The sequence below is a fragment of the Oryctolagus cuniculus genome, chromosome 7, assembly GCF_051225735.1.
Source record: "Oryctolagus cuniculus isolate XC-2025 breed Fujian yellow rabbit chromosome 7, ASM5122573v1, whole genome shotgun sequence".
Taxonomy (NCBI): Eukaryota; Metazoa; Chordata; class Mammalia; order Lagomorpha; family Leporidae; genus Oryctolagus; species Oryctolagus cuniculus.
Window position 1 is genome coordinate 57,094,763 of NC_142873.1, and position 27,517 is coordinate 57,122,279.

General features: G+C 44.4%; 2 protein-coding genes and 1 long non-coding RNA gene across 5 annotated transcripts in view; 2 read left to right on the forward strand and 1 right to left on the reverse strand.

Moving 5' to 3' along the window:
* PTPN22 (protein tyrosine phosphatase non-receptor type 22) overlaps window positions 1–23,090 on the forward strand; it is a 57,241-nt gene extending 34,151 nt beyond the window's left edge. Inside the window, exons 14-21 of one of the 2 annotated variants that reach the window (XM_002715418.6) lie at window positions 1,296–1,379; window positions 1,507–1,637; window positions 3,873–3,900; window positions 7,914–7,997; window positions 8,256–8,371; window positions 11,403–11,433; window positions 16,742–16,819; window positions 22,952–23,090. In XM_002715418.6, the coding sequence (XP_002715464.2) occupies window positions 1,296–1,379; window positions 1,507–1,637; window positions 3,873–3,900; window positions 7,914–7,997; window positions 8,256–8,371; window positions 11,403–11,433; window positions 16,742–16,819; window positions 22,952–23,016 (617 nt within the window). In that variant the 3' untranslated portion in view covers window positions 23,017–23,090. The remainder of the gene's footprint in view (window positions 1–1,295; window positions 1,380–1,506; window positions 1,638–3,872; window positions 3,901–7,913; window positions 7,998–8,255; window positions 8,372–11,402; window positions 11,434–16,741; window positions 16,820–22,951) is intronic. The other variant, XM_008264644.5, reaches the window with a different exon arrangement.
* On the reverse strand, window positions 7,136–27,007 carry LOC103350090 (uncharacterized). Its single transcript, XR_011390514.2, has 4 exons — window positions 26,825–27,007; window positions 12,347–12,545; window positions 7,909–8,017; window positions 7,136–7,635 (listed from the first exon to the last, which is right to left on the reverse strand). It is a non-coding gene; the product is annotated as an uncharacterized LOC103350090 (long non-coding RNA).
* Window positions 25,817–27,517, forward strand: part of RSBN1 (round spermatid basic protein 1) — a 55,471-nt gene continuing 53,770 nt past the window's right edge. Inside the window, exon 1 of one of the 2 annotated variants that reach the window (XM_002715758.6) lies at window positions 25,817–26,658. In XM_002715758.6, the coding sequence (XP_002715804.1) occupies window positions 25,953–26,658 (706 nt within the window). In that variant the 5' untranslated portion in view covers window positions 25,817–25,952. The remainder of the gene's footprint in view (window positions 26,659–27,517) is intronic. The other variant, XM_089300119.1, reaches the window with a different exon arrangement.

Genomic DNA, 27,517 nt, shown 5'->3' on the forward strand with positions numbered 1-27,517 from the left:
AGCGCCAGCCCCACAAATAAAATCTTCAAAACAATACTTCTGGGGGCCGGGTGTTGTGGCACAGCATGTTGAGCTGCCACTTGTGTTGCTGGCACCCCATATCAGTGTGTCACTTCAAGTCCTGGCTGCTCTGCTTCCAACCCAGCTCCCTGCTGATGTACCTGGGAAAGCAGTGGAAGATAACCCAAGTCCTAGGGCCCCTGCCACCCATGTGGGAGACCCATATGAAATTCCTGGCCCCCAGCTTCGCCCTGGCCCAGCCCTGGCTGTTAAAGGCATTAGGGCAGTGTACTAATGAATGGAAGATCTCTCTCTCTCTCTCTCTGTGTGTGTCTCTGTCACTCTGACTGTCAAATAGATAAGTAGATCTTTTGAACATATTTTTGGGATTTTAAAAGAAAAATATATTTGGAAGAATAACAAAAACATCCTGGGTTTGCACCTTAATATGAGAGAATTTTGCTCTTTCCTTGAACGGACAAGACCAGCTTGACATAGGGGATGGTGCTTTCAATAGAAGTTCTGTTGAATTTAAATTTAATATTAGGATGTCGGTGCTGTAGTGCAGCAGGTTAATGCCTTGGCCTGAAGCACCGGCATCCCATATGGTTGCCGGTTTGAATCCTGGCTGCTCCTCTTCTGATCCAGCTCTCTGCTATGGCCTGGGGAAGCAGTAGAAGATGGCCCAAGTCCTTGGGCCCCTGCACCCCTGTGGGAGACCTGGAAGAAGCTCCTGGCTTTGAATCAGCACAGCTTTGGCCATTGCGGTCATTTGGGGAGTGAACCAGCAGATGGAAGACCTCTCTCTCTCTCTCTGGTTCTACCTCTTTCTGAAACTCTTTATCTTTCAAATAAATAGAATAATTCTTAAAAAAAAAATAAGTAGGGGCTGTCGCTGTGACACAGAGGGTTAACGCCCTGGCCTGAAGCGCTGGCATCCCATATGGGCACTGGTTCGAGTCCTGGCTGCTCCTCTTCCAATCCAGCTTTCTGCTATGGCCTGGGAAAGCAGTAGAAGATGGCCCAAGTCCTTGGGCCCCTGCACCCGTGTGGGAAACCCGGAAGAAGCTCCTGGCTTCGGATTGGTGCAGCTCCAGCCGTTGAGCCAATTGGGGAATGAACCAGCAAATGGAAGACCTCTCTCTCTCTCTCTCTCTCTCTCTCTCTGCTTCTTCTCTCTCTGTGTAACTCTAACTTTTAAATAAATAAATAATTCTTTAATTAAGATTAGGTTAGAATACAAGAATTGCTTTCGGCTTGTTCTCATTTCAAATTGTTACTGTGTATTTGGACAGCAACTTCTCCAGGGATGGATGAGGAAACTCCCCCTCCACTTCCTGAACGGACCCCGGAGTCTTTCATTGTGGTGGAGAAAGCTGGTGAGTGCAGTTCAGTGTGAGCCAAAGTGTGGACCACCTGGGTGGCCTCTCAGGTCCCCTCTGGGGTCTGGGTTTCTAGAAGAGCAGCACCTCTCCTAGGAATTGGACTCTATTCTCTTTCTTCCAGGAGAATTCTCAGCCAGCGGTCCGGAGTCCTCATCTGCAGCTGGGAAAGTGAAACCAGAAACCTCACAAGAGTGGAGTGGACCGGCTGAATCAGAGCAGTTTGATGAGTCGGTGAGACTTAGGCCAAACAAGGTCAGGGACTTTTTTCTGACCCTATTTATTTGAAGAGTTCTACTCCCTGCATTTTTAACACCTATCACTTGATAATGATTAAGTAGATACTAAATATGAAACAATGTGCAAGAGGGTGTTTGTGGGGATTTAAGAAAGATATCAAAGATGCAAATCATGACCTTAAAAATCCTACAGATGACATACAGGATGTGGCACATGGCTTTATATTTGTGTCTATTGATGGTAGCAAAGCAGACATGATTAATGCCAGATGAAAGGTAAAGGAAATCCCTGTAGGTTGGAAGTGATGGAAGGAGACTCAATGAAAGAGGAAATATTTGAGCTGGTTCTTGAAGGATTGTTAAGGCAAATGTGAATGTTCCAGAAGTAGAAGCTTCTTCACACAAGTCACTTGGTGGGCTGTTTCATGTTAGCTGTGAAAATGTATTACAGAAAGTAATATTTGCAATGATGAATGTGCATATATATATATATTTTTTTTTTGACAGGCAGAGTTAGATAGTGAGAGAGAGAGACAGAGAGAAAGGTCTTCCTTCCGTTGGTTCACTTCCCAAATGACTACTACGGCCGGCGCACAGAGCCAATCCGAAGCCAGGAGCCAGGTGCTTCTCTTAGTCTCCCATGGGGTGCAGGGCCCAAGCACTTGGGCCATCCTCCACTGCACTCCCAGGCCACAGCAGAGAGCTGGCTGGAAGAGGAGCAACCGGGACAGAATCTGGTGCCCCAACCGGGACTGGAACGCTGGGGTGCTGGCGCGGCAGGCAGAGGATTTGCCTAGTGAGCCCCCGCGCCGGCCTGCATATTATTTAAGATAAACCTTTTTGGAATAATGTTTCCTGTTCCTGGAAGAAAAAAATCTATACTTCATTTTTTAAAAATTATTTTATTTATTTATTTGAAAGGTAATGTTTAGAGAGACAGAGAGAGGGAGAAACAAAGAGAAATGTTCCATCTGCTGGTTCACTCCCCAAATGGCCACAATGTCTGGAGCTGAGCTGATCCAAAGCCAGTAGCCAGGAGCCTCTTCCAGGTCTCCCACGTGGGCACAGGGGCCCCAAGCACTTGGGCCATCTTCTGCTGCTTTCCCAGGACATAGCAGAGAGCTGGATCGGAAGCAGAGCAGCCGGGACTTGAACCAGTGCCCACATGAAATGCCAGCATCGCAAGTGGTGGTTTTATCTGCCATAGGACGCCAGCCCCCAAAATCTACATTCCTAATAGAAATCATTAAGCAAACATTTAAGGTGGTGCTTTGGGATGCCCGCATCCCATAACATGTGCCTGAGTTAGAGCCCCAGCTCCACTTCTGATTCCAGCTTCCAGCTTAACACTTATCCTGGGAGGCAGCTTTGTACTTTGGTCCCTGCCACACACATAGGAGACACAGACTGAGTTCTGAACAACCTGGCCCAACCCTGGCCATTGTGGGCATCTACCAGCAGATGGAAGATCTCTCTGTCTTTCTCTACCTTTCAAATGGATACAAATAAATAGAAGAATGCCCAAAGGAAAAGTCATTTAGCTTAACAATTAAGACACACACACATCCCATATCTGGATATGCGGGTTCAGAACCTGGCTCTGGCATTCGCTTACTGCTGATGCAGATTCTGGGAGACCGTGGTGATGGTTTAAGTGATTGGGTTTCTGCCACTCTTGTGGGAGAACAGGATTGAGACCTGGCCTAACCTAGGCTATTGTGGGCATTTAAGGAGTGAACCAGAGGAAGATAATTCTCTCTCTATCTGTCTTTTTCTCTGTCTGTCAATAATTAAATAAATATTGTTTTAAAAGAAAGAAAAAAATGCCTCTATTGCAATGCTGATAGGCAAAGATTCTGAAACTTTAAAATATACACTAATTTTAATGTACCAGCGATTGCTGTCATTATTGTTGATAAAATGCATACATGTCATGATCTTTATCTCAACTCCCAGAGCAAAGCTCAGTCACCCCTTTTCCAATGTCATTAAGTAACTTCCATGTCAATAATTTACCTCAATTTAAAATTTCAGAGACATGTTCTAAGTAGGAAAGAAATTAAACAAAAGGAATCAGTTTGGGACTATTTACCATGAGATGTAAAAATCACAGTAAGTTAAGGATCTTTTCATAATTGAGCACACTTATTAATTACAGAAATCAGGTTCTGCACTTCATAATCCTATAGCTATAAGAAGTGTACTTTTCAAGAAACATCTTTCACTTTCATTTCTTTTTCTTTTCTTTTAGAGTATAAAACTTCGGAGTCCCAAATCAGGTAAAAATTTTTTGGCTTTACATGCCGTGTAGTAATGTGTACTGCAGGAATGGTTTGTCACCTTTGTAATAATTCACCTTAAGCAGCCTCCTGGCTCCCGTAATAGCTTGCATTATTTGCTTATTTGTGATTTTTCCCAAACTAGGGATTTTCTTTTGTCACAGGCAAGGTGATTTCAGATATGTCTTTCAAAATGTGTAGCTTTCCCACTATATAGATTTTATGCTTGTTGATAGTGGTATTCTAAACAAATTATTTCTGGCCACTTAAGTCCTTTCACTTGCCATTGCTTGTCCAGTACTTTCCTGGGCTTTAGCTGTCTTAAACATTGAATAACAGCAATGACTAACATTTATTGTGCACATAGAGGTATTTTGCAAACATTGCCACAGGTGGTATCTGTCCTTGACATTTTATTCATGTTATCAGTTTAGGCAAACATGTAAATAGGTAATATAACACGCAGGTTTAAAAGCATATGTTCTGGGGTTAGTTGGACTCTAAATTGCCGGTGTACCAAGAATGATCAAAACACATAACCTTGGTTAAATCACACAGTTTCTCTGCCAATTTTCCTCATTTATACAGTGGGGATAATAGAGCCCCTTGGGGCATTTTTGTGAAGATTGAGATAATAGCTAAGCTTTTAGCACAGTGCTTGTCAAATATAAACCTTCATTAAAGGTTATCTATTACAACTTTTATTAGATAATCATCAAATGAGAATTAACTAAGCAAGTTTCATACTTTACACAGTGTTCTAGGTTAGCTAGGATAAAAAAAGAAAGAATACGACTTAACGCTTAGGTTTAAATTGAGTAGAGAAAATGAATACCTGCATGGGAACATTAAGGGAAAATCTGCATGGCACTGATTACAATCACCAGGAGTCTGGAAAAACAGAATGATATCATTGGAGTGGTTAGGAGAGCTTCACTGAGTAGAAGAACTTTACAGATTTTGGATAGAGAAAAAGGGAGATTGCCAGGAACAAGGATCAGTCTAACAATGACTCAAGGGTAGCAATCAGCGTGATGTGTACAGAGAAACTGAGTAGGTTTTATCTAGTTTGTGAAATATGGAAAATAAATTTGGGTAGTTAAGATGTGGCAGGGACTGGCATTGTGTCACGGTGAGTTGAGTCATTGACTATAGCACCAGCATCCCATATGAGCACTGGTTCCAGTCCCAGCTCTGCTCCACTTCCAATCCAGCTCCTTGTTAATGTGCCTGGGAAAGCAGTAGAAGATGGTTCAAGTGCTTGGCCCTTGCCACCCAGGTGGGAGACCTGGATGGAGTTCCAGACTCCTGGTTTCAGCCTGGTCCAGCCCTGACCATTACAGCCATCTGGGGAGTAAAGCGGCAAATGGAAGATCTCTCCCTTTCTGTGTGTCACTCTGTCTTTCAAATAAATAAAACAAATCTTAAAAAAAAAAAAAAAAAAAACAGATGTGGCAACATTCTGAAGGTCTTAAAAACTAGGCAGAGGAATTTAGATTTAACACACTAATAGTTATTGTGGATTATTCATCAGGGAAATATTAAGAGGAAATAGTATTTTAGGCAGATACCTACTAGATTATCATTTGCTGACATCTTTTTTTTTTTTTTAAGATTTATTCATTTATTTGAAAGCAGAGTTACAGACACACACACACACACACACACACAGACATACACACAGGGAGAGATCTTCCATCCACTGGTTCACTCCCCAAATAACTGCAACACCTGGCTGGGCCAGGCCAAACACAGGAGCCAGGAGCCTCTTCCAGGTCTCCCACGTGAGTGCAGGGGCCCAGGGACTCGGGTGATCTTCCACTGCTTTCCCAGGATTGAAGAGAAGCATCTGGGACACCAACCGGTGCCCATATGGGATGTGGGCACTTCAGGCGGAGGCCCAGCCTACTACACCACAGCGCTGGCCCCAACAGCTTCAATTCTTGAATATTTCTCATCAGGAAACTGGAAGATGGTAGACTATTTGAGAGTAGTTATTAAATAGTTATTAAATTTTTATTGTAAACCGTTTACTGTATTAGGTACTTGGAAATAAGTACTATACTTTTGTATGGTACCCATCATATAAGAAACAAACAAGAAAACTTTTTTTTTAAGATTTTATTTGAGAGTTAGAGTTACAGACAGTGAGAGGGAGAGACAGAGAGAAGGCCTTCCTTCTGTTGGTTCACTCCCCAGATGGCCACAACGGCAGGAGCTGTGACAATCCAAAGCCAGGAGTCAGGCGCTTCCTCCTGGTCTCCCATGTGAGTGCAGGGACCCAAGGACTTGGGCCATCTTCTACTGATTTCCCAGGCCACAGCAGAGAGCTGGATTGAAAGAGGAGCAGCCGGGGCTAGAACCGGTGTCTATATGTGATGCCAGTGTCACAGGTGGAGGATTAACCTACTGTGCCACGGCGCCGGCCCCAACAAGAAAACTTTCTTTATAGACAAATTCTAAGACATAAAAAAACACCAATGACAGGCCGGCGCCACAGTTCAATAAGCTAATCCTCCGCCTGCGGCACCGGCACACCGGGTTCTAGTCCCGGTCGGGGCGCTGGATTCTGTCCCGGTTGCTCCTCTTCCAGGCCAGCTCTCTGCTGTGGCCTGGGAGTGCAGTGGAGGATGGCCCAAGTCCTTGGGCCCTGCACCCGCAAGGGAGACCAGGAGAAGCACCTGGCTCCTGGCTTCAGATCAGCACAGCATGCCAGCCGCGGCGGCCATTTGGGGGGTGAACCAACGGAAGGAAGACCTTTCTCTCTGTCTCTCTCACTGTCCACTCTGCCTGTCAAAACAAACAAACAAACAAACAAACAACCCAATGACAAGTGGAATTCTAGTACTTAACTGAATTTTCTCATTTTGAAAAGGCGTTAATATAGTACATTATAATAGCGCTGTATAATGAGAAGCTTTTGCCAACAGAATGCCATCTGTATGTTCAGGAGTTTATAATGTGGGAAAATAGCTCCATTACTTGGAATTCTTTATGATGGAAAATTTCAAACACATATTTTATTTCTACTGTAGTCACCTAACATACCAATAAAATTAAACAATTTATTATTACATAATATCCAGATTATATTCAATTTTTCCTAATTGTCTCAAAAATGTGTTTTATGGTTGGTTTATTTCAATCTGGATTCAAAGTCTACACACTTAGCATTTGGCTTGTGTGTTTCTTAAGTCTTTATTGAAATCTGTAACAATTCTCCTTTCTTTTAATATTTTCTTATGTCATTCATTTGTTGAAGAGAGGGGGGTCATTTGTCCTGAAGACTGCTTTAACATTCTGGATTTGACTAATTGTATCCTCATGATTTTATTTAACATGTTCCTCTATCCCCAGGATTTCTTGTGAAATAATAGTTAGATGTAGAAACTTGATTAAATTCAGTTTTCGCCGGCGCCGTGGCTCGATAGGCTAATCCTCCGCCTGCGGCGCCAGCACCCCGGGTTCTAGTCCTGGTCGGGGCGCCGGCTTCTGTCCTGGTTGCTGCTCTTCCAGTCCGGCTCTCTGCTGTGGCCCGGGAAGGCAGTGGAGGATGGCCCAGGTGCTTGGGCCCTGCGCCCGCATGGGAGACCAGGAGGAAGCACCTGGCTCGTGGCTTTGGATCAGCGCAGTGTGCCGGCCACAACGCGCTGGCTGTAGTGGCCACTTGGGGGGTGAACCAACGGAAAAGGAAGACCTTTCACTCTGTCTCTCTCTCTCACTGTCAATCTCTGCCTGTCAAAATAAATAAATAAAAAATAAATTCAGTTTTCTTTTCTGTGGAAGAATGTATCTGCAAGTGAGTTATAACTTTTTGATGAATTATAGGCACACTGGCTAAAAAGGTATAAAGACAAAGTTCTTGAGGTTCTGGTCATTGTTTGGATAATGTTTTATTTGGTGGTTGTAGGTTAAGATTGATTAGTTAGAAAAAATTATACAAGGTCAAAGAGGCTGTCGATTTGAGATCTTTAATGGATGGGACCCTTTGTTGAATGTGTTTCTCACCGCAGATCTGCATCGAGATCGCTCTGCTTCCCCACCACCTCCACTCCCGGAGAGAACCCTTGAGTCCTTCCTCCTTGCTGATGAAGATTGTAAGTAGCAGGACCTTCCCCTAAAAGAATTAGAAAAATTAGAATGCTAAAAAGCTAATAAGGAAAAACCTAAATGGAAAACAAAGAATGATTAAATATCACAAAAGAATACATTTTAAAATCTCATTATGTATAGTAAAAATAATGTCTAAAAAAGTCAAACTAAAAATTATTGAATATAGCACAAAGGTCTAAGAAGCTATATAACAAAACACTTTCTTTTCTTTCTTTCTTTCTTTTTTTTTTTTTTTATTTGAGGTATGCAGCCCCAACGTATAGAAACTTATTCTGCTGGCTGTCCTGAAACCACAGAAAATTCAACATCTTCGAAACAGACATTGAAGACTCCTGGGAAAGGTTTCACAAGGAGCAAGGTAAAGAAGATAGGAGTTTTGGAAAACAAGCCGGAACCCTTCCCTTGCTAAAGGCTCCCCACTTCTGCATAGAGATGGAACATTAGATAGACTCTTCACTAAACCGAGTATTCATCATGCAACAATCAAAATTAATAGAAGGAAACTAAAAAGAAGAAGAAATACAACTACATTAAGAATTTGTTTCTGGCCAGCACCGCGGCTCACTAGGCTAATCCTCCGCCTGCGGCACCGGCACACAGGGTTCTAGTCCCGGTTGGGGCGCCGGATTCTGTCCCGGTTGCCCCTCTTCCAGTCCAGCTCTCTGCTGTGGCCTGGCAGTGCAGTGGAGGATGGCCCAAGTGCTTGGGCCCTGTACCCGCATGGGAGACCAGGAGAAGCACCTGGCTCCCGGCTTTGGATCAGCGCAGTGCACCAGCCGCAGCAGCCATTGGAGGGTGAACCAATGGAAAAGGAAGACCTTTCTCTCTGTCTCTCTCTCTCACTGTCCACTCTGCCTGTCAAAAAAAAAAAAAAATTTTTTTTGTTTCTGCTTAATTTTAATGCCAGTGAAACTACCAACTTGTTTATCCCAAGAACTACATACACTGATGTAAAGTTCATTTGAGAAAAAAGGACAAGAATAGTCAGAAAACTGCAAATACATAAATAGGCAATGAAAACAGGAGAGCTTTTTCAGATGTTGAAACAGTGTAAAGCCTCAATAATTAAAATGGCCTGATGTTGGTGTATTTTCAAGAAATACATAACAACAGAGTAGAAGCAAAATCCAGAAATATAACCAAATATTGGCAGGAATTTAGCATATTGTGAAGGTGGCATCTCAAATCACAGGTAGGGATGAATGGTTTAATAATGCTTTTGTTGGATCAAATAATCACCTGGTGGGGGGAGTAGGATCTATAGCTTGCATCCATACCAGGATAAATAAATTCTAGATGGTTAAAAGATCCAGATGTTTTAAGAAAAATACCATCCTAAAGAATTACTAAAAAAAAAAAAAAAAAAAAAAAGCACAAGCAAAAACAAAAACACAAAACCCAAACTTGGAAAGATTCCTCTATAACCTGGGAGTGAAAATGACCTTTTTTTTTTTTTTTTTTTTTTTGACAGGCAGAGTGGACAGTGAGAGAGAGAGACAGAGAGAAAGGTCTTCCTTTTGCCGTTGCTTTACCCTCCAATGGCCGCTGCGGCCGGCGCACCGCGCTGATCCAATGGCAGGAGCCAGGTGCTTCTCCTGGTCTCCCATGGGGTGCAGGGCCCAAGCACTTGGGCCATCCTCCACTGCACCCCCCGGGCCACAGCAGAGAGCTGGCCTGGAAGAGGGGCAACCCGGACAGAATCCGGCGCCCCAACCAGGACTAGAACCCGCTCTGCTGGCGACACAAGGCGGAGGATTAGCCTAGTGAGCTGCGGCGCCGGCCCGAAAATGACCTTTGTAACTATGAGTCAAAACCCAGAAGCCATAGTAAAAGCTACATATAAATTCAACTATCTAAAATAGCAAATTTCTGCATTTTTTTAAAAAAACACCTTAGAAATCAAATGAGAAGGAGCAAATTGAGAAAAGTAATCTGCAGCTGGTACCATAGGCAGAGTGGTCTTTTTCACTAATATATAAAGATCTTCCAGGAATTCATAGAAAAGAATAATCATAAAATTAAAATGTACAAAAATACATGATAGTTTAAAGAAGATACATATGCATGGTCTTCCCTTTAAATATTTGGTATGTTCCACCTCGTTCATAATAAGGGAAATAGAAAATTAAAACCACAGTGACTTATTGCTTTTCATCTGTCAGAATAGCAAATTCCCAAACCTTAATTATACCCTCTGTTTGAGAAGTTTTCAGGAAATAAGTATCCTACTTTGTTGGTAGGAATGCCAAGTGGTCCAATTTCTGAAGAGAGCGATTTAACAATATCAAACTTACAAATGCATATAACTTTTGACCCAATAATTTCACTTCTAGCAAATATGCTTGCACACACATGAAATTGTACATATGTATGAGGTATTCACTGCAACATCATTTATACGAGCAGAAGACTAAAAACAACACAGATGTGACTCATCAGGGGAGCCAATTACATGAATCATTCAGTATGTCCGATGGAATATCGTGCAGCTAAAAAAAGAATGATTCAATATATTTATTAACTTTTGTTTTAAAAAGAGAAGATGTGATCTATATGCATGTTTGCTTCTGTGTTCATAAGTAACTCCAGGAAGATACCTAAGAAATGGACGGTGCTTATTTACAGGAGAAGCGTTAGAAACTGGGTAGAGAGAAGACAGGAATGGCAGCATTTTTATCAGGAGTTTTTGAATTATAAATAAATTATCTATTTTCTAAAAATCTAAAAATGTTTCCAAAAGGAAATTAGTAAGTGTCTTTTATATGGAAGAATATGTTTCTAAAGAGTGTTGGGGAAACAGAAATGTCATAAAGTACAGCTACTTGCTCTTGAAAGGAGTATGTAGTTAACCTGTTGGAATAGCATGCCTATGTGAGAAACATGGAAATTATCAAGAATAAGCTTCCCTGAAGTAGATTAAAATCCCATACTGAGGCTGTGTGGAGTAAAGTCGGTGTGCATCGGTTCCTGGAGGCAGAGGACCTGGACTTGCTGAAAGGAGGCAGAAGACAGGCGCTGGCTCCAGGGAACAGCACAGCGTGTGACTACAAACATCCTTGGCTGCACTGGGGATGGCTATGGTCAGCGCTGTGTGTGGAAGCCATTGTGGGTTCTGAATGATCCTAAATGAAGGAGGAACTTCCTTTTCCCTCTGACATTCGGATCGCGTTATTTCTAAATATACAGTGTGATGCTTACATGGGTAGAAAAAAATAGATAAAATCAAGTGGCAGTTTTCATTGAATTAAAAATGGCAAGATGGAAACATAATTGTGCATTTTCATGGCTTTTTTTAAGGAAATGAATGCTTTTAACTTAAGTATATTTCTACTTGATTAAAATATTTTGTATTACACAGAAAAAACTGACTTTTTCCTTTACTTTTGTAGAGTTTGAAAATTTTGCGAAACGTGAAAAAAGGTAAGTTTCTTTGTGTTTATTTTTTAGAATATAGATTACTTTCATGATTATATTTTTCTTTTTAAAGATTTATTTATTTATTTGAAAGGCAGAGTTACAGAGAGGCAGAGGCTGAGAGAGAGAGAGAGAGAGAGAGGTCTTTTATCTGCTGGTTTACTCCCCAGATGGCCATAACGGCCAGAGCTGGGCTGATCTGAAGCCAGGAGCCAGAAGCCTCTTCCGGGTCTCCCATGCGGGTTCAGGGGCCCAAGAACTTGGGCCATCTTCTCCTGCTCTCCCAGGCCACAGCAGAGAGCTGGATGGGAAGTGGAGCAGCCTGGACTCCACCAGGCACCCATGTGGGATGCTGGCACTGCAGGCGATGGCTTTTCCTGCTATGCCACAGCACTAGCCCCATGATTATATTTTTATTTGTGTAACCATCCTATGAAAAAATTAATATCATTCCTAAACAGAGCCTGCCTTGGGTCCTGTGGATCAGATCACCCCTATGGCTTGTGCTTAGCTGGGCTCCACTGTGCGAAGACCAGGTGGGGAGCAGGGGGATAGAAACCTTTCCGCTTATAAACAGAATGACAGTCAGTTGAATGTTTGGCACTTTCCACCCATCCTAAGATGATGCCTTATGAGTGAATGTGTTATTTACAATTCTCAAGAGTCTAACCTCTGGTATATTTTCTTTGAAAATAGTCGCAGCAAAACATATTGTGAAACAAATGTGCTGATTTAATGAAATAAGCAAACCATTGACACATTTCCATTTTTACCAAGTATTATTAGCAATAGAAGTCTGTTGCTTACTCTTTCTGCTATATTGTCATAAAAATAAAAGCCATAGACTCCTGAATCTGAGCTAAATTGTCTTAGAAATCCTCATTTACAAATTCAAAGTGTATAAAACATGGTGATATACATTTTACAAATGTGATCCATTTGGTTAATCACAGAAGGACCAAGCAATTAGTTGATATTATCTGCCTGAACTTGCATATGTGTCTTCGACCCCTTCCAGATGGTTCACGACTCCAGAATTCCATATGTTCTCCATATAGTCCAGATCTCTTACTGGTCCGTAGGTAAAGTTGTTCCAGCTTTTAATGAAATCAGACTTTCTTAAAAAAAAAAAAAAAAGATTGATTTATTTATTTTAAGGCAGAGTTACAGAGAAGCAGAGGCAGAGAGAGAGGGAGAGGTCTTCCATCCACTGGTTCACTCCCCAGACGGCTGCAATGGAGGGAGCTGGGCTAGAGCTTCCTCTGGGTCTCCCACGTGGGTGCAGGGGCCCAAAGACTTGAACCATCTTACATTGCTTTCCCAGGCCATAGCAGAGAACTGGATCGGAAGTGGAGCAGCTGGGACCTGAACCAGTGCCCATATGGGACGCCTGCACTGCAGGTGGCAGATTTACCCACTATACCACAGCACTGCCCCCCCCCCCCCTTAAGATTTATTTATGTATTTGAGAGGCACAGTGACAGACAGAAAGATGGCGAAACAGAGAGAGCGGTCTTCCATCCACTGGTTTACTCCCCTAGTGGCCACAATGGCCAGAGCTGGGCTGATCCAAAGCCAGGAGCCAGGAGCTTCTTCCAGGTCTCCCACATGGGTGCAGGGGCCCGATGACTTGGGTCATCTTCTACTGCTTTCCCAGGCCATAGTAGAAGGCTGGATTGGAAATGGAGCAACTGGGACTCAAACTGGTGCCCATATGGGATGCTGGTGCTGCATGTGGAGCTACATCACAGCACAAGCGCCACAAAATTTCTTTGTTCAAGCTAGCATTTAAGTGCAGTGTCATTCATTCAATGAAGACTTATTGAGTGCCAACTATATGCCAGGCACTGTGCAAGGCTTTTTGTATAAAGGCAGAACAGACATGGATTCTGCCTTTGTGGAACTTAGGTCTACTTAGGGACTGACCTTAAGACAGAAAGTTCACAGAAACATACATAATAATACATTGTGATCAATGCTATAAAGGAAAACAAAGGGGTAATTATGAGCGAGAGTAACAACGGGTGGTCCTGAAGCCCTTTCTAAGGAAATGACATTTGAGTCTGAGCTATGAAGCAGCAGCCAGCCAGGCAAAGGGTTGGGAGATCACTCTAGGTAGAGGAAACAGCACATACAACATCTCCAAGGTGTAAGGATCTGTTGTGTAAGGAACTAAAAGGAAGCCATTCTAGGAAGGTGAGGCAGGAAAATTGAGGGAAGAGTAGATTCGTATGGGTCATGTTAAGTAGAGTTTATTTATTTATTTATTTTTTGACAGGCAGGGTGGACAGTGAGAGAGAGAGACAGAGAGAAAGGTCTTCCTTTTCCGTTGGTTCACCCTCCAATGGCCGCCACGGCCGGGTGCGCTGCGGCCGGTGCACCGCGCTGATCCGAAGGCAGGAGCCAGGTGCTTCTCCTGGTCTCCCATGGGGTGCAGGGCCCAAGGACTTGGGCCATCCTCCACTGCACTCCCCGGGCCACAGCAGAGAGCTGGCCTGGAAGAGGGGCAACCGGGACAGAATCCTGCGCCCCGACCGGGACTAGAACCCGGTGTGCCAGCGCCGCAAGGCGGAGGATTAGCCTGTTGAGCCGAGGCGCTGGCCAAGTAGAGTTTATTCTAAGTGCAATGGGAAGTCATAAAAGGGTTTTAGGCAGAGATGTTACACGATCTGTTTTTTAAAAAGATCATTCTGGCTGCTGTATGGAGAATGAATTATAGGGTGACAAGAGTGGAAGCTCTCAACCATGATGTCTGATGCCAACTCTGGGCGGGAAGCTAATTGCTTAGAAATCCTTCAGCTGCAAGTTTCAAAAAGCCCAACTTAAGCTGACTTAAGCAGAAAAGGGGACATTTATTTGCTTGTAACCAGGGGTTCAAATGATGTAATCAGGACCTAATCTCATTCCGTACTGTTCAGTTTTTTTTTTTAATCTGTTTTAGCTCATCCCTAGGCAAGCTTTTAGCATATGGTTTCAGGCTTATCAAGAAAAAAGTCTTTTCTGGTTACTGAAGCAATAATCTGATGACTGGTTTTAATTGAGTCTGATTGCCTTGGCTTACTTCACTTGCCCATCCCATCCCTGAATCAATGATTGCCAGTATAGTCGATGTTCCAAGATCATACAGGAAAGTATCTCACTGAATCCTTAACAATTGTTACTTATGAACCAATTAGAAATGAGGTCAGACCTACACTCTGGTGTGGCCATGCCAGGGTACCAACGATGAAACAATGCCCTTGGTACAGGACATTTCCTGGATCATAAGGTAGAATCAGCACCATTGGAAGCATGGACACTAAAAATTGGGAAGAGGTGGAAAGGAAAATTAAAGTTCTCTTACCAGAAGAGAAAATGAAGCCAATATGCAAAAGAGCCGTTCCCTCTGATGTGGATACAGGCAGACTCTGCCTCCCTTGTAAAACATTCCCCTTTTGAAACGGCTGTTTTCTGAAGGATGTACACAACTATCAGTGTGTACGCAGTGTAGAGATTACTGACACCTCCTGACCTTCCTCACCTTCATTTCCTTTATATTTGTGTCTTTATCTTCGATGCTTAGTCCAACGCTTACTACATAGTGGCTATTCAATAAATATGCTTTTTAAAATTATGTATTTATTTTCATTTTACTTGAAAGAGAGAGAGAGAGAGAGAGAGGGAGGAACGGAGAGAGAGAAAGAGACAGAGGAGAGAGAGAGATTCTTTCATTTGCCCACTTACTCCCCAAATGTCCACAATAGTCAGGGTCAGGGCTGGGCCAGGCCCACGCCAGGAGCCCAGAACTCAGTCTGGGTCTTCTACATGACAGGCAGGGGCCAAAGTACTTGAGCCATCATCTGTCTCTTACAGTGCACATTAGCAGGAATGGAAGCAGAGCTGGGACTTGAACCAGTACTCTGATATGGGAGTCCCAAGTGGCATCTTAACTGCTGTCAAATGCTTGTCCCAATATGTATGAGTATCTTAACTGGATTTTATTGTAATTTGCTTTTTATTATATGTGGTTCATGCTGAATTATCTCCAGAAAGAGAAAGTATTTCTAGAATTCTACATTAGGGGTGTGTGTGCAAACATATATATGCAGTTCTTACACTACATTATAAAGATGTTGGGGAAAAAAACAAAAAAAAGAATATCTAGTAATTTCTCCTTATTTATATGAAAGTATATACAAACCTGAAATTACCTTTTTATAAAAAAATTTTTTAAACTTTTTTTTTTGACAGACAGTTAGACAGTGAGAGAGAGAGGGACAGAGAAAAAGGTCTTCCTTCCGTTGGTTCACCCCCCAAATGGCCGCTGCGGCCCATGCTGCGCCGATCCGAAGCCAGGAGCCAGGTGCTTCCTCCTGGTCTCCCATGCGGGTGCAGGGCCCAAGCACTTGGGCCATCCTCCACTGCACTCCCAGGCCACAGCAGAGAGCTGGACTAGAGGAGGAGCAACCGGGACAGAATCTGGCATCCCGCCCGGGACTAGAACCCTCTGTGCCGGCGGCTCCACAGGTGGAGGATTAGCCTATTAAGCCACGGCGCCACCTTTTTTTTTTTTTTTTTTTTTTTTTACTTCAAGATAGTGCACATGTAAAATGTGGACCAAGTTTCATTGTTTTCAGAACTAGGCAGAAAATAACACATGAATATATTAAGGTGTTGGGAAGACAAATATTTTAAAATTATTTATTAGAGGCAGATCAAGAGGGAGATATGGATACTGGAGGCCTGGGTTTGAGTCCTGGCTCTGCTTCCAAGTCCAACTTCCTGCACCCTGGAAGGCAGCAAGTCCTTGGTCTCTGCCACTTATGTAAGACAACTTGTTTGATTTCCTTGCACCTGGCTTTGGCCTGGCCCAGCCCTGATAATTGTGGGCATTTGAGGAATGAGTCAGCAGATGGGAGTACCCTCTGTCTCTCTCTCTTTCTCTCACTTGCTATCCTTCTCTGCCTCTCAAATTAAAAAAAAAAAAAAAAGTGTACTAAAAGGAGCCAGAGTACCAAATAAGGTGAAATCTAAAGCCAAAATGTGAATCTCAAAAAAAATTGATTCATGATATAGTGGATCTTACTCTTTTGGCAACATTCTTTAGTGGTGGGCTTTATTATACAATCTATTTGCAAAGAAAATAAACCTTAACAATGAGATTACAGTGTCCCCTTTGTAAGTATCAATGTCTTATTAACATTTGATATTGATATTTTTGGGGGGAGTATTAATTACTCTGGAGGAAATGCTTAATATTAATAAGTATGCAATTTGATAAGTAGCAGTCTGAGATGGTCATCATATTCTTTTGTGTTTTTTCTTTTTATTCCAGGCATCTGTAATTCTTCCCCACCAAGCAAGCCAACAGAAACCGTTCAGTCAAATAACTCCAGTTCCTTTCTGAATTTTGGTATGTGTGTTATTTTACAGCAGAGTTAAAAATTTGTTAATTATTCATTTTTTTTTGTTTTTTTTTTTTTTGACAGGCAGAGTGGACAGTGAGAGAGAGAGACAGAGAGAAAGGTCTTCCTTTGCCGTTGGTTCACCCTCCAATGGCCGCCGCGGCTGGCGCGCTGCGGCCGGCGCACCGCGCTGATCCGATGGCAGGAGCCAGGAGCCAGGTGCTTTTCCTGGTCTCCCATGGGGTGCAGGGCCCAAGCACCTGGGCCATCCTCCACTGCACTCCCTGGCCACAGCAGAGGGCTGGCCTGGAAGAGGGGCAACCGGGACAGAATCCGGCGCCCCGACCAGGACTAGAACCCGGTGTGCCGGCGCCGCTAGGCGGAGGATTAGCCTAGTGAGCCGCGGCGCCGGCCCTAATTATTCATTTACTATATAAGTTACACAACTTTATGATTTAAGGTGGCATGCACAGATCCTTTATAGTCTTTTCCATTCAGTTTATCTTTTTATTTTTACTTTGAGATATTTATTTATTTATTTGAGAAGCGGAGAGGGGGGGGGGGAGGAGTGTTCACTGGTTCACTTCCCAAATACCTGCAGCAACAGCAGAGGCTGGGTCAGACTGAAGCCTGGAGCCTGGAAGTCAACTTGGGTCTTCCATGTGGGTAGCAGGGATGCACCTGCTGCCTCCCAGGATTCACATTAGCAAGAATGCTGGAATCAGAAGCAGAGATGGACTCAGGCATCTCAGGTGACATCTTAACTGCTGTGCCAATGCCTATCCTGGCTTATCATTTTATTTTTAAACTCAGCTACCTTTTTTTTTTTTCTTTTTTGACAGGCAGAGTTAGACAGTGAGAGAGAGAGAGAGACAGAGAGAAAGGTCTTCCTTTTTTCAGTTGGTTCACCCCCCAAGTGGCTGCTATGGCCGGCGTGTTGCGGCCGGCACGCTGCGCTGATCCAAAACCAGGCGCCAGGTGCTTCTCCTGGTCTCCCATGGGGTGCAGGGCCCAAGCACTTGGGCCATCCTCCACTGCACTCCCTGGCCACAGCAGAGAGCTGGCCTGGAAGAGGGGCAACCGGGATAGAATCCGGCACCCCAACCGGGACTAGAACCCGGGTTGCCGGCACCACAGGCAGAGGATTAGCCTAGTGAGCTGTGGTGCCGGCCCCAGCTACCTTTTAACATCTCACACAAGGGCCTTTTTTTTTTTTTTTAAAAAGATATATTTATTGGAAAGGCAGAGTTACAGAGAGAGTGGGGAAGAGACAGAGAGTAAGAGAGAGTGAGAGAGAGAGAGAGAGAGAGATCTTCCATTTGCTAATTCACTCCCCAAATGGCTGCAACAGCCAGGGCTGTGCCAGGCAGAAGTCAGGAGCCAGGAGCTTCCTTCTAGTCTCCCACATGGCTGCAGGGGTCCAAGGACCTAGGCCATCTTTCATTGCTTTCCTAGGCCCATCAGCAGGGCTCTGGATTGGAAATGGAGCAGCTGGGACTTCAACTGGTGCCCATATGGGATGCTGGGATGCAGTGGCTTTACCTGCTGTGCCGCAACACTGGCCCTGCTTATAAGGGGCTTTGTGGTACCATAGGTTAAGCTGCCATTTGCAATGATGGCATTCCCATATCAGAATGCTGGTTCAAGTCCCAGTTGCTTCAGTTGTGATCCAGCTTCCTGCTGATGCACCTGAGAGAGCAGCAGATGATGGCCACCCACATGGCAGATCTGGATGGAGTTCCTAACTGTTGTGGCCTTTTGGGGAGAGAACTGGTGGATAGAAGACCTGTTTCTGTCTCTTTCTCTCTCTCTCTGTCACTCTGCCTTTTGAATAATAATAAAATTTTTTTTAAATACTCACATAAGACTGAAGTTTATGTAAGCAAATTATTATGGTAACCAAATTATTATGTTGGCATGTAGTAAATTGATGAGTAGTTAAATGAAGAATTGACATGCTATGGTATTCTAGTGCACATCTAAAGCAAAGTTCTACAGAATATACAAGAGTGACAGAAAGGGGGGCCGGTGCTGTGGCTCAGCAGGTTAAAGCCCCAGCCTGCAGCACCAGCATCCCATATGGGTGCCGGTTTGAGTCCCTGCTGCTCCACTTCTGATCCAACTCCCTGCTACTGCACTTGGGAGGGCAGTGGAGGTTAGCCCATGTCCTTGGGCCCCTGTACCCACAGAGGAGAACTGGAAGAAGCTCTTGGCTCCTGGCTTTGGATCGGCCTAGCTTCGGATGTTGTGGCCAACTGGGGAGTGAACCAGTGGATGGAAGACCTCTCTCTGTCATTCTTTCCAATAAATAATAAAATAAATATTTTAAAAAAATATATAGGGGCTGGCGCTGTGGTGTAGTGGGTAAAGCTGCCACTGCAGTGCCTGCATTCCTCTGGGTGCCAGTTCAATTCCCGGCTACTCCACTTCTGATCCAGCTCTCTGCTGTGGCCTGGGAAAGCAGTAGAAGATGGCCCAAGTCCTTGGGGCCCTGCACCCTCGTGGGAGACCCAAAGAAGCTCCTGGCTTCAGATTGGCGCAGCTCCAGCTGCTGGGACCAACTGGGGAGTGAACCATCGGATGGAAGACCTTTCTCTCTCCCTCTGCCTCTCCTTCTCTCTCTGTGTAACTCTGACTTTCAGATAAATAAATCTTAAAATATATATATATATATACACACACACACAAGTATGATGGAAAGGATAGCAGTTACTGTTAAAAAATTTTATATAATGCATTCAATAATTGGAGGTGAAAAACAATTTTGATAGTTTAATTGCTTACCCAATTGTCCCTAAGTATTAGCTATAAACTTGATAATTTTATATTATTTTAAGCATTCTATTATTCTATGTGATGTATTTTTATGATACTATTTAAAGTAGTATTGTGTATGCTATAATTTTTGTAAGAAGTATAGCAATCATATATTTATATGTATAAATATATAATCACATGTATGATTTATTTATTTGAAAGGCAGAGCAACAGAGAAGGAGAGAGAGAGAGATCGATCTTCCATCTGCTGGTTCCTTCCCCAAATGGCTGCAATATCCAGGTTGGGCCAGGCCAAGCCCAGGAACCAGGAACAACATCCTGGTCTCTCACATGAGTGACAGGGTCCCATGTACTTGGGCCATAAAAATGGCTGCCCTCCCAGGAGCATTAACAGGATGCTGGATTGGGAGCAGAGCAGCCGGAACTCAAACTGGCTCTAATACAGATGCTAGCTTCTCAAGTGTGGCTTAACCCACTGTGCCAAAATGCCAATCTGAGAAGTATGGCAGTTAATCTAGGGATTACTATAAACAATTACTGTGAACCAAAAGGCAGATACCCTCCCCCAAAAGGGTGGGGCCATCTTTGAGAACTGCTACTCAGTGGTATCATCCTCATCTGTATGGTCAAAATTAGGCCGCTGTCACATCCAGGTTACAGGCTGCAAGAGTGCAAACCAGGGCATGTGGCTTCCCCTTCCTTCTCTCCTGGTCTCAAGGGACTGAGCAGAAGTGGCAACACAACCTTAGCTCCCATTTACCTGAAGAGAATGTAAATATGGACTATAGCTCAGTGTAAGAGAGTCTGGTACATGGGACATTGGTGGACAGATAGGTACAATTGGCTAGATGATTCTAGAAACATTTTGATGGAGAGGTAGTAATCTTTGCCACACCCTGTTTATGGTCTCTGTCTCACCTTGCCACAATATTTTAACTAGAATCTCTTTTGTTTTTTTAAGATTTATTTATTTATTTGAAAGTCAGAGTTACATAGAGAGAGGAGAGGCAGAGAGAGAGAGAGAGAGAGAGAGAGAGAGAGAGAGAGAGAGAGAGAGAGGTCTTCTATCTGCTGGTTCACTCTCCAATTGGCCGCGACGGCCGGAGCTGCACCGAGCTGAAGCCAGGAGCCAGGGGCTTCTTCCAGGTTTCCCATGAGGGTGCAGGGTCCCAAGGAGTTGGGCCATGTTCTACTGCTTTCCCAGGCCATAGCAGAGAGCTGGATTGGAAGTGGAGTAGCTGGGTCTTGAACCAGTGCCCTTATGGGATGCCAGCACTTTAGGCCAGGGTGTTAACCCACTGTGCTACAGCGCTGGCCCCAGCTAGAATCTTTCGATCAATTTTTTTAGTCCTACAATTTTGTTTGGATTTCATTAACTCTAAGATTTGAAATGCCATAATTTATAAAAGAAGTACTGATTTTATAAAACATTCATATATATTCATATAAAATATTGCATAAACAATAAAAAAAACCCACTCAACTTTTCCCGGAACACAAATGTCTCTGCTTCCTTCTTTTCTCAAATTAGTAATACCACTTGAGCAACTCATGGCCTACCCACCTTTGCAATAGGCTGTGATCTAATATCAGGATAAATATTAGACAGCTGGCTTCATGTTGTTTCTTCTCAAATCTGCCTGGATTCGAACACTGTACCACTAAAACACAGCACTTGTTTTAAAAATTGATTTATTTTTATAAAGAAGTCAATATTAATTGTTAAAATAATGTTATTCAAAAGAGTATTTGAATTAGAATGAGACATTTGTGGTTCAGGTTTATTTTTCCTGAATTGTCCCACATGCACAGAAAAAGTAGATCACTACTGTTCTAAATAATTGAGAACTGACCAAAGAGACACAATACAAGAATTCCTCAACCGTTAGGTATTCAGGAATTATGTAATATGTCTTTCCTATTTTGAGTCCACTTGGGTTATAATTGAGCAATCTACATTGATGGGATAATTTTGACTCTATGTGAAATTATGACTTGAAATATTTTTCTGTCATCACTCAGAGGAGTAAATGTACATGAACATGCTATGTGCCCTTCTCCTAATTTCCTATTTTTTTTTTTTACTACCATTAACAAAATTTTAGTGGCTTAAAATGTTTTTAAGTTAAAAAATATTTTTTTGACAGGCAGAGTTAGACAGTGAGAGCGAGACAGAGAGGAGCAACTGGGACAGAATCCGGCACCCCAGGCCGGCGCCGTGGCTCAATAGGCTAATCCTCCACCTTGTGGCGCCGGCACACCGGGTTCTAGTCCCGGTCGGGGCACCGGATTCTGTCCCGGTTGCCCCTCTTCCAGGCCAGCTCTCTGCTATGGCCAGGGAGTGCAGTGGAGGATGGCCCAGGTGCTTGGGCCCTGCACCCCATGGGAGACCAGGAAAAAGCACCTGGATCCTGGCTCCTGCCATCGGATCAGCGCGGTGCACCGGCTGCAGCGGCGGCCATTGGAGGGTGAACCAACGGCAAAAGGAAGACCTTTCTCTCTCTGTCTCTCTCTCTCACTGTCCACTCTGCCTGTCAAAAAAAAAAAAAAAAAAAAAAAAAAGAATCCGGCACCCCAACCGGGACTAGAACCCGAGGTGCCGGCACCACAGGCAGAGGATTAGCCTAGTGAGCCGCAGTGCCGGCCAAAAAATAATTTCAATCTTCTCTTCTCCTTCCCTATTCTTCTTCTCTTCTAGTTCTGGTGTAGTCTTCTGTGGGTTTAGATCTGAGCAACATTTGAGAATCTGCTTCATTCCAGGCAATGTTCTGGATACTTTTAAACAGATGTCTCAACTGACCCTTCTATTAGTGCTATAGATCAATAATACGTTTCCTAAGATGACAAATTAAAAGGTTTAGGAAAATCTTTGCATCTTTCATTCTCTGTTTCAAACATTTTATTTATCAATTTAAGCCCCTAAAATTGTTAAGTGTAAGATACCTTGAAAATATTTCACTATAAAAGAAAAAGAAAAGGGCATGGATGGGCATGGAATCAGGGGATGGAGGATCTCTCTCTCTCTCTCTCTCTCCCTTTCAAATAAATACAAGTAAATTTTAAAAACTGTAGATAAAATGATATTGTATGCCAAATTGTCAAAGTTAACCAGAGTTCTTCATCCAATTATTACCATTATTAAATTTGTAAGTGCTTTAAAAATTCAAAATGTTATTACTATTCTATTGTTATCACTTAGCTTTAATTATTATAAATGCCTTTAAAATCTATTATTAAATTGATCAAAGATTATGCCTAACCTTTTGAAAATAGTCCATGTATTTGCATATATTACAATACTCTAAAATCCAAGTATTCATTTCTATATAAAGGAATCTTCTCTTTTCTATTTTTGTTCTCAGGTTTTGCAAAACGTTTTTCAAAACCCAAAGGACCAAGGAACCCACCACCAACTTGGAAGATTTAATACAACTGTGGATTAAAAGAATTAGATTGCAAATGCATCTGCAAATAAAATCACTAGAATACAGCCAGATAAAATAAGTACTCTTTATTCATAACAATAATGATGTACTAATGCTTTCAAAAAGAAAGCAATATGCAAATAAGTGCCAGCAGTTTTGCATTTTCATATCACATTGGGTTGGAATCTGTAGATAAGCTGTCACTTGGGCTTATGTGAAGAATGCCATATCAGGGGCTGGTATTGTGGTGTGGCAGGTTAAGTCACTGTTTGCCATGCTGGCATTCGCTAGCAGAGTGCCAGTTTGAGTCCAGGCTACTCCGCTTCCAATCTAGCTTCCTGCTAATGTGCCTGGGAAGGAAATTGAAGATGGCTCTAGTGCTTGGACCTCTGCCACCACGTGGAGATCAGTTGGAGTTCCTGGCTCCTGGTTTCAGCATCGTCCAGATCTGCTGTAAGAAGCAGGATGGAAGATCTCTCTGTCTCTCCCTCTCTATTGCTCTGCCTTTCAAACAAATAAATAAGTCCTAAAACAAAAAGAGTGCTGTATGACACACAATGTGAGTTAGAATGGATATATTTTTCATTTTTGGAAGTCATTTGATTACTTTTCTATATAACTGTAAACTTTAAAAGCATTGTTAAGAATTGGATCACAAATTTCTACACTGCCAGAATTTAGCAGTTCAAAACAGGGGCTGATGTTGTGGCACAGCAGGTGAAGCAGCTGCTTGCAACGTTGGCATCCCAAATCAGAACTGGGGTTCAGGTCCCAGCTGCTGTTCTTCTGATCCAACTTCCTGCTACCGTGCCTGGGAAAGTAGTGGATAATGGTCCAGGTAGTTGGCCCCTGCTAGCCACGTGGGAGACCAGGATGGAATTCCTGGCTCCTGGTTTCAGCCTTCCCAGACCTGGCTGTTGCCGTCATTCTGGGGAGTGAGTCAGTGAATGGAAGATCTCTCTTTCTCTCCCTGCCTTTCAAATAAATAAATAAATAATAAACTTTAAAAAAAGTTAGAAAACATCTTTTGTCATTGTAGTACAAAATTTCTGCTTAACAATGACTATTCCCTGGGAATTATTTTTACCTAAGTGGAGGCTTACATATCTTCCCACTAATATTGTGGGAAACTAAAAAGAAAAGCAGAAGTTATATTTAAGAGACTAATCTGTGAACATAATGACAGTAATCATTCTTAATAGAATATTCAACTACATTGTGATAAATTTTAACCATACTTACTAAATTATTAATTCTAGAAAAAGAATCAATAAAATAGCTATTTTTTGGTAGCACTTTCATTTAAAAGGTCCTGTACAAACATGTGCATTTTCCACCCAATCTTTCAGAGGTATTGCTAGTTTAAAATATATTTCTGTATGAATATAGGTCTGCCTTAACAAAATTTGCCATTTCAAATTAATTTCATGTAACATTAGTGGATAATTGTTACAAAGGAGTCACTTGAATTCCACTAATGATTTCACATCTTTTTATTAATACGAAAGGTTTATAATTTTTAGAAAAATGTATTACATAAGGCCAGAGTTGTGGCATAGTTGGTAAAGCCGCACCTGGGATACTGGTTCATGTCCCAGCAGCTCCACTTCCCATCGAGTTCAGCAGAAGATGGCCCAAGTGCTTGGGTCCCTGCACCTGCGTGAGAGACCCGGAAGAAACTCCTGGCTCCGCTCCTGGCAGCCCTGGCTGTTTCTCCTGTGTGTGTGTGTGCGCGTGTGTGTGCGCGCACGCGTGTGTGTGTGTGTGTGTGTGTGTGTGTTTTGTAGCAATCTGGGGAGTGGACCAGCAGGTGGAAGTGATCTCTCTCTCCGACTTCCAAATAGATAACATACATAAATCTTTTAAAAAATGTATTACTTAAATATCATTTTCTCTTAAATATTAGGATTAGGAAGCCTAATGATGGGGCAAAATGAATGAAATAGTTACCTGTTATGATACAATGTACCCAAAAGGTGCTCAATAAACTTCTTTATCTTTAAGCATCTTACACTAGTGTTCATTTAGCTTAATTCTTCAGAACTACGGGCATCCAACCCCATTATTGTAATATGTCGGTATTGATATTGATAAGAATCCTCGGTAAAAGCTAAGGTGGCAAAATTCTAAAAGCTTTAAGCACCATTATCCTCTGGTAAACAGTAACGAGTTTTTGGAATGTTCTGTGGTAGCCACCGTTCACATTTTGCAACTTAGGACTTGGAAAATAAAAACTTATTAAAAAAAAATTTAAGAGCACAGTTTCCCACGGCAAAACAAACGCTGGCCTCTCCCTGTCCCGACCTTAGAGGGCTCGGGAGGCGGCTGGCTGGCCAGGCGGGGCCGCGCTCGCAGGATCCGGGCCACTTCTTGCACCTGCCTTGCTGCGCCTGTGGCGGCGACCAGAGGCAAGGCAGATACGTGCGCCCCCAAATCTCCGAACTGCGACTCCCTTCTACAGCAAAGCCGCCCTCATTCTACACATTGCTAAGTCTTTTTCTTTTTTTGCCTCTTCATTCCGTCGCTTGCGAAGGGGCAAAGACTGGAGATTCTTCTACCTCACAAAGGTCTTGAGGGGACTACGAAACTTAGCAATCACTATGGAGACCACCTCCCCCGCGTAAAACCACGGAGGCGCACCGGCAGACGAGAACGGGAACGCGCCGCCGCCAGACTCTGAAAGCCATTAACATTGTTCGGGCCGTTAAGGCGGTTGGCGGCAACTCGCCGCCCAGCGGCGGTTGCGTCGCGGCCCGAAGCGTGACTCGGCGCACGCTCCCTTTGCGCTCCTCGGCTCCTCCACTCAGAGCCGGGGACGCGGCGCGGGGCGCGGCGGAACGCTGGCTCCCAGGAGGCCTTGCGCGGCCCAGGGCGCTTTACAATAGAAGCTCGGTTGGCGAGGCCTGAGGAGAAGCGCCGGGGAACTGCCGCTTCCGGCATGTTCAGCTCCGGCCGGAGAGCCGCCGACAAATGGAGGGCGGGGGAGAGACTCCAATGCCCAGCGGGCCCTGCGCGGGCGGCGCTTGCGCGATGCGAGGACGGGGGGGCGGTCGGGCCATTTAAATGTGTGTTTGTGGGTGAAATGGCTGCGCAGGTCGGAGCGGTGCGCGTAGTACGGGCGGTGGCGGCGCAGGAGGAACCGGACAAAGAGGGGAAGGAGAAGCCCCATGCTGGGGTCTCGCCGCGGGGCGTGAAGCGGCAGCGCCGAGCGAGCAGTGGGGGATCTCAGGAGAAGCGGGGGCGGCCGAGCCAGGACCCCCCTCTCGCTCCCCCTCACCGGCGGCGTCGTAGCCGCCAACATCCCGGGCCGCTGCCGCCAACGAATGCAGCCCCAACTGTCCCGGGTCCTGTTGAGCCTCTGCTCTTGCCTCCGCCGCCGCCACCCTCGCTGGCACCCTCCGGGCCCGCTGTCGCTGCCCCGCTCCCGGCCCCAGGCACCTCGGCCCTCTTCACCTTCTCGCCCCTGACGGTGAGCGCGGCCGGGCCCAAGCATAAGGGCCACAAGGAGCGGCACAAGCACCATCACCACCGCGGCTCCGATGGTGACCCCGGCCCCTGCGTTCCGGGCGAGCTCAAGCACAAGGACAAGCAGGAGAACGGCGAGAGGACTGGAGGGCTGCCTCTGATCAAGGCCCCCAAAAGAGGTGAGCGCAGACGAACTGCCCGGGCTGGGGCTCCCTCCCGGTCTCCTTCGGTTCGCTGTGTGCCGCCACCCCCCCCCCCCCCGCCCCGCTCCCCTCCTGCTCCACACTCCCCCGAGCCCACCGGGGTGGACTCTGGGTTTCAGGCCGTGGACACAGTTTGACCTACTTGCGGCTTCGCGCTCCGAGGCCGAGCTGTCAGTAGCCGAGCCCCGTCCCAGTGCCCCGGAGCCTCGCGACGATTGTTTTCAAATTCGGCAGGGTTTCCGCGCCGCGCGGTCCCTGGCGTCGGATTAGTAGGTGGGGTACCAAAACTGCCTGCCTGAAGTCGTCGCCACACTCGCTTCTTCCTGTTTCCCCTGCGAGGAAGCTTTGGTGTTTACCCTCCCTCCCCCCCTACTCAACCCCCCAACCCACCCCAGCGCTCGAAAATATTCACGGGGCTGGTGCAGGGCTTCAGTGAGTTTGAATTCTTACAGTGGTTACGCGACTCATTGGTTGACTTAGCTTCTGCAGGGTAAACTACCAAACGCTGGTATCCAGAGGTTAAAAAAAAAAAGTTTTTGTTTTTCTGTCGGCGACTTTAATCCTGAGAGTAGGGATGGGGACGATTTTCTCTTCCTTTTGATACTAGGAAATAGGGCCACACAGTGCCCCTGAACAGGGAGGGTTGTGTACAATAGATAGTAGAGGCAGGAATTCCAGTTGCATTTTCATCTGTGAGTAAGGCAGAATCCTTGTAACTCCAATGATCTTTAAGGATTTTCAACCTATATAAGAAAAGTTGCATTATCTAATCAAGCGTGGGTCTGGAGAAATTAGGTTGGCCAAAATTGGTGCCTTCGGTTCTCAAGTACCTGTA